Below are 16,666 nucleotides of genomic sequence, written 5' to 3'. Positions count from 1 at the left end.
GTTTTTCGGCGTTTGTTTTCTTGCAATTTTTTCCAGACTGGTTTCCAATGGGTTTTCTCTCCAGTCTAGGTCTTCCCATCTGGCTGAGTTCCGATCTGGGTCTCCCCCAGATCCAGTGGGTGTGGTAGGTGGGCGAATTACTTTCAAGTTTTTTCTGTTTTGGTGGTTTTTGTGTGGTGTTCGGAGTTTGAGACATGTGGCCGCCGTGGTTGTGTGGGCTAGTTTTGCTGCTACCATGCCTGCCCACGCGCCGGAGTCTGTCGTGCCAGTGAAGACTTGCCCAGGAGTGGCGTACGTCCTTGCTATGATTGCGAAGGTGTGCCGGCGTTTCGTTGGTGTTGTTTTCCTCTCAAGAGATAGTCGATGTGCCAGTTTGGGTTTCTGCTTCCGATTGACAATTTCATCTTGCGCTTACTTCGGGTTTGAGCTTTGGATTCTTTTGGATCCTCTACTTCTAAGTCACAGACGAGATTCTCATACTAGCACTTAGTATGTAGGTTTGCTTCGACAGGATGTCCTTGAGTCTGTAGCATGTGTGCTTCGCAGTAACTCGTTTATGTGATTTGGTAGTTTTTGCTCATTCCTATATATTGTGATGAAATCTTTTCCCTTCAGGTGATGAATGATTGCGTTGATCGAAAACAAAAAAATAAAGAGTGTCTCTAACTTCAATTTTGTGCTCTCCTCTGTCCAATTTTGTTTGCTTTGTATAATAGAAGGTGCTATTTTTGACCTCAAAAATTAAGCTACTTTGTGAAATATATGAAATTTTTTGCACTTATCAAAATATCTCAATGAGTACATTTTTAAAGAATTATTCTCGAAATCATTTTTTTTTTCGAGGTAAAAATGACTGAAATTATCTGAAGCACTAATGAGCCCAGAGGGGGTGAAATGCCAATCATACTAACAGGGGAATGACTTCGGTGTCCCCGGTCATTTTGGAGACACCGTAACTTTTGGCATAACAAAAACATTACGAGAATAATCAAAACCATTACGAGCATAACCAAAACCCATTACAAGCATAACAAAACCATAACAAGACATAACTTGATTGTTATGCATTGGTTGGTTTTGGTTATGCTTTGGTTGGTTTTTTGGATATTCCTTGGTTATGTCTTGTTTGGGTTTTGTTATACTTGTAATGAGTTTTAGTTATGCTCATAATGGTAAAGTTATGCCAAAAATTACGGTGTCCTTAAAATGACCGGGGACACCATAGCATCATCCAACAGACTCAACTTTTCATATGATGCAAACCAAAAAGGGAATGAGTAACAACTAGTGAGGATGATATCCTACTCCTTCTTAAGAAGAAACACTTTGATTCAATTTCCGCTTGCCACAAATTGGCCAATTTTTCCAATTTTACCCCCTAATTGGGGGGGGCATGCAGTTTAGTCTGGTGTCCATAATGGTAATTTCCCCTCCTTGCCTTAATGGCCCAGATGGGTGCGTCACGCACAGCCACGTAGGCGTTGAAACCACGATCGCCTTCTATAGTTCTACTCCCTCGCGTCGTCTCTCTCTCACCAGCGATTTTTCTTCCATGGCCTCTCTCTCTCTCTCTCTCTCTCTCTCTCTCTCTCTCTCTCTCTCTCTCTCTCCAGATCAGGACATGCAACTCTATTCCAGAGCAGTCCAAATTTCCGGCCGCCTACCTATCACCATGCCGGTGAGTCACTCACACAGTCGCACTATAAAAGTTGAACAGGTTCTGCATGTCTCACTGATCTCAAATCATTTCCCTTCCTCTCCTCTTGTAACTTTTTTTTGCAGAGTAAATTTGAGGATCTAGCACTAGCCCTGCGGAGGCGATTGGTACAAATTAATAGCAGAGATTTGTTTCCTTGTTTGGGTCTCAATCTGTACAAAATCGGGCGTGTTCCAGGCGAGCATCTTCAAAGACGATCGATCGATGTACACAACGGAAAGGAAGTCTGATTTACCAAAATAATTGGTAAGCTGTTAGCCTACATATCTGTATACTTATATGCATGCTAGGGTTTCGATTACACTAATGTAACTTTTTTTTTTGCTAAGCTTCCACTAATGTAACTTGTGAACGACATAAGTAGTAATTAGTTTTTTCTGATTGATCAATAATCATAGCAATTTGATTATTGATAATCAGTTTTCCATTTTCTGCCTTGAACCAATTACACCCAGTTTTTCAGCCTCAGTTTCGATGCTATTTTCAATGCTAATAAGGAAGCATTGAGAAACTTGCGTTTGGTGACATGGATATTGGTAAAGCATTAGGCAAAAGCCATATCAATACTAAGGGTCCATTTGTTTTACCTGATACGAGCATTGGATAGGACTTAATTGTTTAGCCAATGGGACCACATGTCTGGTGTTTCGCTACAACTCTTACAGACTGGATTAAATCTACTTATGATATCTAATTTTACAAAGCATGGGATGTATAGTACCATGGTAATGCAGGATTATTAAACCTATAGCTATCAGTTCCATGGACAAAATATCATATGGGTCTAAGTACCTTCAATATGAGTCCAGTCCAACAAGCTAGCTCTAAAGTTCAAGGTTTCTATGCCATGTCATGTACCTCACCGGCTCACCCATGCTTGATTATTTTCTATTGTCTCCTTTATTTTTTATTGGCATTTGCCCTGTCCTTCTAGCACTTCTAAGTTTAAACTTGAATCAGGTGTTGGCTTTTTTTTTTAACACATTCAATTCATTTCAAAACAAAGCCCAAAGGCAATACGGATTCCATCAAAAGATACAAGAATGAACCAAACCTACCAAGACTTTGAGAAGTTATTAGAAGGTGTTTGGGTGAAAGTTAGGCTTTCGATTCTATTTAGATGAAGTTGTTGGCCTTAGACTATAAACTTTCTCACATTTGAGAACAAATCTTTTGCCATTGGTTCAAGCAATAGACTATTAATTGCAAAAGAACTGTATGCTTCACTTTATCCTCCCTTGACACACTCTCGGCAACCCCAAATTGAGAAAAAGAAAAAAGGATAGAGCAAAGAGAGAGGTGCTACTTGTGTGAGTTATGAGTCATTCGAACTCCAACATTGAAGATTTTAGGGGCTTGTTGAGTGAAGAAAATGGTTCACGGTGTGAATACAACAGTTTTAAGCAATTATTCAATAGTTCCAGAATCGGGTGGTCTATCTTTGTGGCTACATATTTGTCCTTCATAATGTTTAGTATGCAATTTTCAAGAACTTTTGCAGTAGAAAAATATAATTTTCATTTAATGAATTCTCCGGCACGAGCCTAGCTTGCAATTCATTGCAGATGTGCAGTATTTCTCACTTGATCACTCCTTGGTAATTTGTGCGGTTTATCACTTGTATTTCTTGATGGAGCTGAGATTATGATTACCTGGTGGCCTTTTTTATGCAATATTTTGAGGCATTAGATGCTCAGCTGACTAATATTGCGCATGACTCATTTCAAATACTCAAAACCTTGATGGATTCACTTCACTACATCCAGTTGTACCTAGGACACACTTTCTGCACATGCATATGTGTACCTCTAAGGCTGGAGTGTTCAATAAATTATTCGAGTCCTCGGCTGAGCTTATTGTAATCGTGGAAGTGTGAACATTGACTCAAAGAGATTAGGATAGTATGTAGTTGTGGACCCTTGTAATCCAAAGTATTTCTCTTTATAATTCATATTATGTTCCTTTATTGTGCGTTGGTCTTCGATTACTTAACCATGAACTTTGTTGTATTAGAAACAAACTGTTCTTTGCTTCGGATGGGATGGTTGTCCATTTCTCGATAAGTTTCATATAACTTCCATGTGACATCTTTGACTCCAGTTGCCCATAATAAAGAAGGTATGTACCACTGCAGGTTCAGAGCAATTTGAAGGTTAATCATAACTTGTAAAGTTATAAGGGATACTGCTGCGGTCATGCTTTTTGGTCAGATAGCTGATGGATTCACAACTATATTTGCTAGTGAACTGGTATTCCCTAAGTTAGACATGGCGTTAGCATAATTGTTCTTAGTCACTTTACGATTTGTATTTTGACATGTCCTACCCATTGTGAAGAACTCCAGCACAAGTCCTTGAACTGAACCTCACAGTATAGGGACCGAGGGAGTAATTTTTGTTGTTATGAAAGCTTGTCTTAGGTGTGGCACTGGAGTTGTAGTAGGCTCGGTCTAGGTGCAAGAAATTACTTAGTCAGGTGCGTTTGATAAAATGCTTGTAATCAAATTCATACTGATCATTCATAAATATGGCGGTGCTTTTGTTAAACTCATTTGTTTTTACCATTGTGACCACAACCTATATTTTGATTCTACAAAATCCAAACTCATTCTCTTCAACGGGCATGACATACGTGCCTTGCACGTCGCCCCGTACCTAGTATGATAATATTATTCAGTGCTTTTAGGGCTTGCCAACCTAATCTCTCTGCACATACATAGTGCCGAGAGAGTACGCAAACATGATACCTGAATTTTGAACAACATATTTGATTGATATATGAGCAATTAATCCTGAGTTGGATCTGTTTACTATGGAGATGAAGGGTAGTGCCACAACATTGGCATCGGTCGAATACACACCAAGGTAAAAGTACTCTTTCGGTACCACTGCATTTTGCTATATGGCACTATAAAAAAATTCACAACTGTACCGACTGATTTTGTTTGTTTTTATTTTTATTTTTTTGTTGTCAAAAGGTCGATTCTCATTGAGTATTGTTTTTTATCTGACATCTTTCAATTATTTTATCGGGTGTTGCGACCGCTAATTGTTTTAAATTATCTTTGTCCACTTCACGGCTTCTACATGACTGCTATAGCTGGTTCAGGTACTCTAGCGCCGGAAATAATTTTAAAAAAAATTTGCAGTCAAGGCTGAGATATTGAGGTGAAATTTTAGGCATGAAACAGGAAATACTAGTTAAGGCTGTTAAGATATTGAGGTGAAATTTTATGGGCATACCTGAGATAAAGGTGAATTTATTAGACCAATTAGAGGATGACCTAGAGTATAAAGTTCAAAACTGTATATGCTCAATAGACAAGCTATAAGGATGCATTCAGCTTTGCCGAGAGGCCTTTGGCCCAACGGCATTAGCAGTGCACTTAGGTGTTAGGAGGATCAGCAGTTCAATTCCTCTTCTAAGGTGTGCCCTTAATTTAACTATTCCAACAATACTGACTTTTGCCAGTCAAAAAGAGAGAGGATGAATTCAGTTTGGGCAAGTCAAGCTAAAAGGATTTATTCAATTTTAATTAGTAATCGAGCAAACTTCTAGTGATCTTTTGTTTATTGATTATTTTGGAATTGATCATTTGCCTTGACAAGAAGAATCGGAAAATTTATAAGAATATAAAAACTGAAATGGAAAAAATTCAGATAGGAGAACACTAAGGACATCAAGACAACTTCGATCATTTTTGGTCTCAATGGAACTGGTTTTGCTTTTGGTCATAATGTTTTACTTTTTAAATTCCTCTCATCAAGACCAATGATTAATCCAAAACTTAATGCAAATTCAACAAAAACTAAGAAAAATCAAACAGAAATATCGCGATCCAAATTTCGAAGTTTCGCCAAAGTTGGTAAATGTTGTACCAGGTGCACAAGACTTTAATCTAGAACGGGGTATGAGAGCAAGCTTAACATCAAATAAGTTCTACAACAAAAAAAGAAGCCCAGTTTAACACAATCATAGTTCTTTTACTCAACTACTATTCCTCTTATCTCAAGGTTGTCCAGAACTTTGGGTCTTCTGTAATTCTTCAGCAAGAGAGAGCAGCAAACAACGCTTACCGAAGAAGCAGCCATTGCAGCTCCAGCAATCCATGGCGGTAACCGAAATCTAGTGGATGGAAAAAGGACTCCGGCAGCAATTGGGATGCCGATGAGATTATAACCTAGAGCCCAAATGTAGTTGAGATGTATCCTCGAAAAGGTTTTCCTTGAAAGGTCAATGGCCGTTATCACGTCCTCCAAGTAGCTCTTCATAAGAACTATGTCAGCTGCCTCAATAGCAATGTCTGTTCCAGCACCAATTGCCATTCCAACATCTGCAGCTACAAGTGCCGGGGAGTCATTGATTCCATCTCCCACCATTGCCACGACGTAGCCTGCAGCCTGTGCATTGAAGAGGTATGATCATAGCATGTAAATAATGGGATTGCTAAATTTATGCGTAGCTAGAACATGGCAATGTAGAAGTTCCAAGATTATGAAAACTGATACTCCCCCTGCCCCATTTATTTCTCCACTTTTACTATTCTGGACATCTCAAAATAATCTTCTATATTTTGAATTCATTCTGAGTTCAAACGATTTTGAGAACTTTGTCTACAAGGATTTTCATTGAGACTGCTGATTGGTGGACAATATCTTGAATTTTTTTTTCCAGGGAAATACATTACTTATTTTTCCCAGTTAAAGGGCAGATTGAGAAAAAAATTGGAACGGAGGGAGTAAAAGAGGTTGTCAACCAATCTATCATGCTTAATCAAGGATGAATAGACCGGATAAGTCATGGCATGGAGGATTCATGCAAGACGTTTTAGGATGAACAAGCATGAAGTGATAATATAGGGTCGAAGCCTATTCGAATTGCTACCTGTAATTCCTTTACTTTCTCTGCTTTATGCTCTGGCTTGGCTTCTGCGATGACAGTGTCAATTCCAACTTCCTTGGCAATTGAATTGGCTGTTCCCCAATTATCACCAGTCACCATTATACTTCTGACTTTCATTGATTTGAGAATGGAAAGGACTTCACCAGCACTGGGCTTCAAGGGATCAGAAATGGCAAGGACTCCAACTAGCTCCCTATCTACGGCTACAAGAACCCCAGTTTGAGCCAAACCTTCCGTTTCCGCGAGCATTTCTTCAGCATCAACTGGGATGACAATGTTTTCTTCCAACATCAAGCTCTTGTTTCCTACAATCAGTTCCATGTTCCTAACAATGGCCTTCACTCCATGGCCGGTTATGGATTTGAAGTCTTTAGCTTCTGGCCAGGCAGGATTCTCCTCATCTTCTTGGAATTTCTTGGCATACTCAACAATGGCCTTGGCCAAAGGATGCTCACTGTTCACCTTAAAAAAATACCCAGCATTGTGAGGACTCCTTTGTCAGGAAATTTCGAAGAATACAAAAAATCAAGGGGCATCTTGAAATTAAATGAAACTTAAAATCGCCAGTTGATACCTCAGCTGCAGCAACCAGTTCATAGAATTCTCGAAGCACCATATTTTTTAACAGCCTTGTGTTAACAACTACTGGCTTGCCTGTGGTGAGAGTTCCTGTCTTGTCGAAGACAATGCAGTTCACCTACAAAAAACCATACGCATCAAGATTCTAGTATCGCTACATAAACTGGATTTGAATGGTGTTTTTTCCAATTTGATCAGCAATGCATGTCAGACTTTTAAGGTAATAAACATGAGTAAAAATTTTATGAAGTGCAGTTTCTAAAGAAGAAAATTGATTTCTCAAGCTACCTTGTGTGCACTTTCTAGTGCTTGGCCCCCTTTAATTAGGACACCTTGGGAAGCCCCAACACCAGTACCAACCATAACAGCAGTGGGAGTGGCCAAGCCTAGAGCACATGGACATGCAATGACCATAACAGAGATACCAAACTGCAGCGCAAGCTCAAAGATATCCGTGGAGGCAGGTATCCAAGATCTCGGGTAGCCATGAAATGTCCCAGCTAAAAACCAGGCAAGGCAAGTGGAAAAAGATAGAATTATAACCTGCAAAGTATAGTTAGAAAATGTTACTGAAGGCCAACAATGAAAAGAACTATTATTCGTTTGCTAACTCCGTGTCTCTATCCAGCAGATCTAGAGATTGAATCTTCATTGGCAAACTAATACAGTAAAGTTCCCCCAAGAATACTTAGAGGACAGTCCTATTTCCGAAACTTGTTTCCCACCAAGGACAATAAGACATCGCACCTTAAAGGGAAGTAGGATAGTAAGAAAATTTCTCGACACTGACAAATTTATTGCTGCACCTAAAATATAAAGCACAGAGAAAGTTCTCATTAAAAGGACTTCAATGTACATAGTTTCCCTTGCATCGAATAAGTTCCGAATATTGGATTAGGAAGAAATTTACTGGGAAAAAAATAGATCAGGTACACTTACCAGAGGCACAAAATATTTGGAAATGCGATCAGCAAATTTCTGCACCGGAGCTTTAGCCATCTGTGCTGATTCCACGAGCCGAACAATTTGGGAAAGAGCACTCTCCGATCCAACTCGAGTTGCCTTTATATGTAACACACCATTCTCATTCACCGTGCCTCCTATGACCGTATCACCCTTCCTCTTTGCCACTGGCCGCGCTTCTCCTGTAATCATGCTCTCGTTTACATGGCTTTGCCCCCATATGACATAACCATCTGAAGCCACTTTCGCACCTGGAATAATTTTAATCACGTCGTTCTTTTGTATCAACCGACTATCCATTTCTTCTTCACCTTTTACATTTCCTTCTTTATCAAGGGTTAACAATATAGCCGCCTCGGGACACAGCTCCATAAGCTTTGCGATGGCCTCAGACGTCTTACCTTTGGCCAAAACCTCCAAATACTTCCCAAGCAAAATAAAAGAAATGAGCATCGCGCTAGTCTCAAAGAAATCCGTGGATTTGAAATATGGAGAAGTTGCGGCTCTCGTTACAGAGTACACTGAATAGAAGTAGGCTGCGTTTGTTCCCAACATAATCAAAACATCCATGTTGGCGGAGCCATGACGTAATGCATTGTATGAACCAATGTAGAATCGACGACCAATAACAAACTGAACAGGGGTAGCTAGGGTCCACCTTATAAGCTCTCCCACAGTAAGCATATTCACCACTTTAGTATCCATTGCCTGCTTGAGTCCAGGGATGTACATAAAGACCATAGAAGTTAAGAAAACTGGAATTGTAAACACTGTGCTCCACAAAAAGGATCTATAGTACTGTTTTATTTCCTCCTTTCTATGGGATTCTCTTCCTCCTGCTTCGGGGAAAAACATTGCTTTAAAACGCCCAGATTCGGTTGACTCGATGACTTTGATCAAATCTCTAGGTCCTGTCGAATCTGTTCTGTAAGAAATGGAAAATTTGAAGAGCTCAGGGTCAATGTCTACCTCTTGAACACCTGGGAGTGCTTGAAGCGAACTTTCAATCATTCTCATCGAATGACTATTCCATTTTCCTTCAATTTTTAGCTGTATTTTGCTCGTATTTTCTCCTGCACTTGTCAAAATGGCTTCGAACCCAGAGTCTTCTACGGCTTCTAATAGCTGATCGTAGCTGACAACGTTCGGATCATACCGGATTTCTGCTTCTTCGGTTGCCAGTGCAACTTGGGCTTTTTGAACACCAGGTACTGCTTGCAAAGCAGATTCAACAGTCATAGAACAAGAAGTACAAGTCATGCCCTTTATCTGAATCCGACATACATTGGTGGATTTCTCATTTGTCTCATCTTCTACCAACGTTGCCTGAAATCCGACATCTTCAATGGTCTCTCGAATTGTTTCCGTCTGGAGAAGAATAACAAATTCTAACATGTGAAAACAGTGGGAATGTTGACAGAAGGTGTATAATGAAGTGCAGAGCTTTCTTAAAACATGACTATTTGTAAGAAATGAACAGCATTGCAAAAAGCTAGAAAAATGTTTCAGAACACAAATGAAATTACTAGTACTCACTCCTTTGATTATTTCCTTGACTAACTTACAAGTATTCACAAAATCGCTAATATTTACATCGAGACGCTTCCAAGAACAAACTCGAAATATTCATGCGAACGTACTTATATTACACATGCACACGTAGTAATATGGGCCATGAGTCCATCCAAAACTCAACCAATACGCACCTAAAAACGAACGAGAAATGAAGGTTCTTGCCTTAGATTTGGCTGAAAATTCAGAATATCAACTGGAAAATTCAGCTAAAACTAGGGTCGTTAAATGAACCAAACTGCTCGCGGTCAAAAATCAATCTTTTTTTTTTTTTTTTGTGAAAGGCAGATCTTCTGTTAGAGATCCTACTGGATCAGAGAACAGAGCTTACTAGGGAGATATGGGAGACACAACCTTTCCTACTACAACTAGCAATCCAGTTAGCAAATCTATTAGACGTTCGATTACACCAAGTTAATTTAAAATCAAAGTTTCCAGAGAGGAAGAATATCATCAAGTAAAGCTTGAATAGTTCAGATCTTTTGATCCCAATTATGCTGCAGCATCTTGATTAAAGGTTCGCTATCGGATTCAAAGATTGCTTCTCTCTTTCCCCAAGCTCTGACCATGGAAACTGCAACTCGGATAGCCCATGCTTCAGCCTCTAGAGCAGAGGAGACTTTGATTATTTGGCTCCATAAGATAACAAGCCACTCAAGCTCAATTCACTGGTTAAAAGTTCATTCAAGATAGATTTGACTAATTAATAAACAAATCAATCTCGAACCCATTTTTTGAAACTTGTTAAGTTTCCAAACCGATCTTGAACAATTCATTGGTGGGCTCGTTGTAGCCGATTACACCGCTGCTGTGTGGGGGTGCAAGATGGTGTGTAAGTGGGTGTGGTTCTGATATTTTTGATAGACCTCTTCCCACCAATACCAGGTAATCATCGGGCCTAAGCCTGTAGCAACTGGGTAATAACCTTGGTCTGTCCTCGAGATTCGAACCTTAATTTTTCTTTCTTGCAACCAGAAGAAACTCAATTTTCAAACCCTAAACATAGGTCAAGCATTTCTAATTCCTAATTTCAACTCCTCGAAACTAGAAATGCCATAATTTTTGGTTGGTCACGTAATTGAACAACGTCAAACAAACAACCAACCAAATCCACTGCAACTACTATTAATCACAAACGCAACAAATATACTTCCTCCGTCCCGATTTGTTTGTCACTTTTCACTATTTGGGACCTCTTACAAAATTTTCTATATGTTTTAATTTATAATATTTTTTATATGCAATATGATTCTTATTTGATAGATCTCAATTAGATATAAAATATGATGTTTTCAAAATTACGTAAAACATTATAGATTGCGAGATATAGCCAATTTTTGAAAAGACACGTATGTCGAAATTAGACAAACAAACTGGGATGGAGAGAGTATCTAACAATCAAATTAGGGACACAACACTCTACCACAATACCAACTGCACCCGCTCAAAGCCGGCCCTAAGCTAAAACTTAAGGTGTGGTCGCTTTAGGGCTCTGAAAATTTACAACTCTTAGGAGCCTAATAAGTGCGTAAATATTCCTATTTACGCCCCCTAACTTAGGTTTGTTATGTTCGTTTAGTGCGCTAATTGGAATTTGATACTTGTTAATTATGTTTCAAGACTCTTTGAGCCGATAGATAACATTTGAAGTTAAAGCGCAAAGTTGGATTTCATTTCATGTAAAAACAAAGTCGGTTGTCAAAATTAATTAGAGCTCGAAGCGGCAATTGATGAGTATATGGCGTGAAATGGTCTTATTTGGGTCAAAACCCATTGTGACCCAATCATGATTGACTGGAAATTGTACCATTATAAAGTGGGCCGACTAATTACAATTTGGAAGGAATTGAAGAAGGAGTTGATATACTTTAAAAGCCAAAAATTCTCGGCTGATTAGAACGGGAGTGGTCCACTATATAAAGAAGGAAAAAAAAAAAAGGGTTTTGAGAGATATCTTATTCCCACGGCAGAAACAAAATGGGGCTGCGGAGACTTGGTTCACGCACAAGCAAGGCTTCAGCACTTCGATCACGGCTCGCGGATCACAATCACGGTGCTTTGGGTTTTTTTTTTTTTTTATTCTGCCGAAAGCTTTAATGGAGTTTATGTGTTTCGTGATTATTTATTCTAACTCTATGAGCGGCTAAATTCCTTGACTACGGTGACGAGGAGGTCTCTTCAAGTAGCATAGTTATTTGATTTCTAAGATTTTATATTCGACTTGATTGTATGACTTGGTTGATTCATAACTTTTTATGAGAGTTTATATTTTTTCTGATATTCAAATGTGTTTGTATCCACGGTTTTAAACACTGTCATATAATGGTTTCTAATATTTCAGGATAGGCTTTGAGATAGACTATACAACGTGAGACGGGTCGTGCTGTTGGTTAAATCTAATGAGACGATCCGTGCCGTATTGAAATAGCCTATACGGAGTACAAATCTTGATTTATCTTTTTGGGAATTATCGATAGGAATTTCGACCATACGGTGGTCTGGTTGAATGTTGAATGTGAATCCCAAATTTCGGAATAGGATAATAACCACTTTGAAACTACTTTGCAATCATCAATTATGCAGTGCAACTTATGCGGGTGTGGTTTGTGTTGTGTCCCAAGGATTATTGTAAATCCAATCTCTGTACCATACACTCACACGTATATATCATATATAGAGGAAGAGCGATTATTCTTAAAGCAAAGGGCCCCTCTAGGATTTTTCAACGGTTACAAAAATTTATTAAAAAGAAAATTTATAGGCAAAACTCTATATAAATTAAGACATCTTTTTTGGTTTGAAAATTTATCAAAGCCTGATTTATTTTATTTTGTTGAACTATGCTATCTATATATTCACAAATCAACTTTGGCTAAATATGAATGATGATCAGGTGGAGACAATATTACAGAAAAATTAAATTATACCAAAAAAAAATAATATAAGATTTCAGTGTATTTTTTGAACCCAGATGATTCGCTCAAACCCCTCAACCCCTAGTGGAGCTTAAGGACAGGGTTTATTAATAAGCAACGATCTTTGCTTTAACTTCACGTCAACTTTTGGTGATTAATCTTCCATTCCGATGATGAGAGAAATTAAAAAAAAATACAAAATTATCGGCCAGTTTGAAAAAATTTCCGAGTAAACGAAAGATACGAAAATCATATACTATAATTGTTTCAAATTTTTTCGTTTCAGTAACTTTACTTATTTTCTTTTTGTCCTATTTTTCCTTTTTTAAATTTCTCGTAAAGCTTACGAGTGATTAATCAAGAAACTTAACGCATCACTTATAAACTTTACGTGAAATTTAAAAATAAAAATAAAAATAAAAATACGGAAAAAATATTCCAAAATGAAAATTTTAGGCCAACTGGAGAGCTATCCTATCAACTTACGTTAACGAAGCTGGGGTAGAACATGACATGCGCTCTGTTATTCAGCACGTCAACCACCGCTTCTTTGATCCCCGGCAGCCGCTTGACGGCCTTCTCGACGGACCCGGCGCAGGCCGCACACGTCATCCCGACCACCGAAAACAGCGCCGCCGATTCGGACCCTTCCATATTCTTCTCCTCTTCCGAAGACAACGCCCCCTTCGGGTACTTGGGCATCGACGGGTAGTGCGGCCGCGGCGACAGGTCTCCTCCTCCTCTACTACTCTCGCTCCTCATGCACGCTAGTGAGAGAAACTGCGCCGCCATGTTTACGCCGCCTCGCTCCCTCTCCCTCTCTCTCTCTCTCTCTCTCTCTCTCAAGGAGACGAGGAGACTTGGAAGGGAAAGGAGTGTCCCCTGGAATCTGCTCCCCCTGCGTCGCGTAGTATATGAAGGTGAGGTCGTTGGAAACAGTGAAAGAAAAGTGGCAGCGGGAATTATATTAAAAATTGACAAGGTATTCAATTCATTGATCCCATGAACAAACAAAAAAAGTGAAGTGAAATGAAAAAAAAAAAAAAGAGAGGTAGTACTAAGCTGTTTTTTTGGGTCTAAAGTGTCGTCTTAAGTAAGGTGTTTTCAACCTCAATCCACATTTTTTATACTTTTTCGATTCCTAGTTGATGCAAATGATTTTTTTCCAAAAATTTCGACTTAAAACGAAGAAAAAAGTTGGTTAAAGTTGCAACGACCCGAATTTTTGGCCTAATTTTTTTTAATACAAATTTATATTTTTAAATTTCTAATTCAATAATTAATTAGATTGAATAATTAAAATATATTATTACGTGTACAATTGATATTATTTGCGCTATTGTTTAAGATATATATTTAAATTTTAGATATACAGGAAATTAGAGATTCATATTCATCTCTTATCTTTCCTATCTAAATTCTAACTAGAACTCTATTCAAATTAACTCTCCACTTCTCTCTCTCTCATCCTATACATATATGCGTCCACATACATTCTCACCTTATACATAAACGCGTCCACATACATTCTTATTTTATACATATACGCGTCCACATACATTAGATTAAAAAAAACCCCATCAAATGTGGCATTTGTCCTCTATCTCTCTTATCATTATCAGTATCTTTCTCATTCACTCTTCTTCCCCATTCTACCACTTCCACACTTATCCTCTCACATTCTCACTACCTTATTCTCTCCCATTATACATACCCACATAAATCCAAAAATTGAACACCAGTATATTATTTCACTCACAATTCTATTATTGAGTCTAGAATAGAGAGAGAGACGGATTTCTACATAAAATCCCTCCGTACATCATATTCAGGTTCTCAATCAACCACTACATCACCAAGTATCCACAAACCACCTTCCAATTAGCCCCGAGTCTCCTGCTGCCGCCGCTGTCTTTTTCATTTTACCGAAATCGCCCGCAAACTAGTACCCGCTCTTTCGGTCGGATTTAAGGTAGAATAATTGCTTCCCTATTTTCTCCTAAGTATTAAATAATTTCTATATGATGAATTTGAAAAGTTATAATGGGATTTGTCATACCCGCGAATCAAACCAGAAGTACTCTGTTTCCTAAAAAAATAGAAAAATCGAAGGCTACTATAGCATGCACGTTTTTTTTTAAAGTGAGATATTATAAAATTACAATTTGCCCCCTGAATATACTTTAGTTCTCAATTTGAACCTAAACTATGTGGTTGATTTATTTTTAATAGAATAAGCGCATGCTATAATTAATTAATTTACTTGTTCAACGAATCTTAAGGGCATCGGTCCAATCATAAAATATTATGTGTTTACTTACTCGCACAATATTATTTGATATGTACTTTTTATCTCATTGAAATGTATTATGTTATGAATCGAGCTGTTATTGATTGTATCATGTTGTTCGTGTTAGAATGCACTTAGATTCATGGGATGATTTCGAGTAGTGAACATATAGACGTGGATAAGTAAAGAATAAAATGGTAAAGTTGATTGAGAATGCCGGGTGCCGGTAAAGGACCCTAGTACGGTAAAGTACTTTTAGTTGAGTTGGGGAAACGGTAAAGAACCCCGAGTGCGGTAAAGTACTCAGAGTGTGTGGAGGATGGTAAAGGACTCCGGGTACAGTATTTGGGATACGGTAAAGGATCCTAAATACGGTACAGTACCCAATGTGTGTGTGGAGGACGGTAAAGGACTCCGGGTACAGTATTTGGGACGGTAAAGGACTCCGGGTACAGTATTTGGGATACGGTAAAGGATCCTAAATACGGTACAGTACCCAGTGTATGTGTGGAGGACGGTAAAAGACTCCGGGTACAGTATTTGGGATACGGTAAAGGATCCTGAATACGGTACAGTACCCAATGTGTGTGTGGAGGACGGTAAAGGACTCCGGGTACAGTATTTTGGGAAACGGTAAAGGATCCTTGAATACGGTATAGTACCCAGTGTGTAGATTATGGGTATGATAAAGTACCCAGTGTGTAGAGTTGGAAGACGGTAAAGGATCCTGACAATGAGATAGTGCGACCGCTAATGCTGAATTGTCATGGTGAGCTGTTCCTTTATTATGGTTGTAAGCGAATCTAGACTGGATATATAATTTAATAGTATTTGCTTAGAACCATAGTGCAAGACAAATAAAGGGAGAGTTATTTCATGGGATGGTCAAAGTTAGTGGATATGGGAGGAAAGGACCTTGTGGAAAGGATCCTTAGATTTCATGTAACATAATTGATAGTAAAAGAAAAGGCGATAGAGTTATTATTCTGTACCTCCTATGAATTGATATATTGTTGATCTGCTAAATGTAGAGTAAGGGGTTGGTAGGATTGAGATTATTCTATTGGGTGAATTATCACTCACGGATACGTTTGTATCCTGGTAAATCGTTTGTTTCGGCGATCAATTTGTCAGAGGGTGCAGGGTTCAATGTTGGAGCTGTTTGACACAGGAAGAATACCAAGAACGAAGACCAAGTATGCTTGAGATCTGAGTCAAGACTAGAGTTGCTCTGAAGATATTTAAATAAAATGTTGAATTCTTTTTGTTGTATTTTTTTTAATGTACATTTTGTATAACGACAAATAGGGGCCTAGTAGTTTATAAAATTCAGTATATTTTAAGGTTATTGCTTTCGAAATTCCTTAGAAAATCGGAGCGTTACAAAAGTAAAAAAAAAAATTACCAAAAAAAAATATTAGACAATAAAGTTAGGAAGAATTGAGCTATAGTGTTCTTACATGTGACACCCTTACGTAGTACTCTAGGCTCGGAGCGGATAAGTTCAAGCGCTGCCCTACCAAAATTTTAGAATTGCTTTAGAAATTACTATAGTAGTTTTTTCATTTGAACGTCACAATTATGTAGGTTCGTCCACCCAATGTCATGTAAAACAATTCAACACCCGGTCATCCCAAGATATTTTTAGAAAAATTCGATAATCCTCCTCTTGAAATTGTACGCATCTGTGAAAACGTTAAAACTAGATTCAATACTGAATCTTTTGAA

General features: G+C 38.4%; 1 protein-coding gene across 2 annotated transcripts; it reads right to left on the bottom strand.

Moving 5' to 3' along the window:
* Nucleotides 1-5,535: 5,535 nt before the first annotated feature.
* On the bottom strand, nucleotides 5,536-13,526 carry LOC131315626 (probable copper-transporting ATPase HMA5). 2 transcript variants are annotated; one of them, XM_058344794.1, is made up of 6 exons: nucleotides 13,135-13,526; nucleotides 8,138-9,529; nucleotides 7,487-7,741; nucleotides 7,194-7,316; nucleotides 6,602-7,081; nucleotides 5,536-6,117 (listed from the first exon to the last, which is right to left on the bottom strand). In XM_058344794.1, exons 1-6 carry the CDS (start codon nucleotides 13,438-13,440, stop codon nucleotides 5,701-5,703), a joined length of 2,973 nt encoding a protein of 990 aa, XP_058200777.1. In that variant the 5' UTR covers nucleotides 13,441-13,526; the 3' UTR covers nucleotides 5,536-5,700. The 2 variants fall into 2 exon arrangements, with proteins under 2 accessions (XP_058200777.1, XP_058200778.1); XM_058344795.1 differs by lacking the exon at nucleotides 7,487-7,741.
* Nucleotides 13,527-16,666: the final 3,140 nt, after the last annotated feature.

Source organism: Rhododendron vialii, chromosome 2a (genome assembly GCF_030253575.1).
Source record: "Rhododendron vialii isolate Sample 1 chromosome 2a, ASM3025357v1".
Classification (NCBI taxonomy): domain Eukaryota; kingdom Viridiplantae; phylum Streptophyta; class Magnoliopsida; order Ericales; family Ericaceae; genus Rhododendron; species Rhododendron vialii.
The sequence above is the reverse complement of the archived record's forward strand: the minus strand, read 5'-3'. Positions and strand labels throughout refer to the sequence as shown.

Coding starts and splice junctions, on each gene's coding strand:
- LOC131315626 (XM_058344794.1), bottom strand. CDS start 13,440: ATGGCGGCGCAGTTTCTCTCACTAGCGTGCATGAGGAGCGAGAGTAGT. Junction 9,530..13,134: donor TCTACCCCAGCTTCGTTAAC/GTAAGTTGATAG, acceptor ATTCTTCTCCAG/ACGGAAACAATTCGAGAGAC. Junction 7,742..8,137: donor CCAAATATTTTGTGCCTCTG/GTAAGTGTACCT, acceptor TATACTTTGCAG/GTTATAATTCTATCTTTTTC.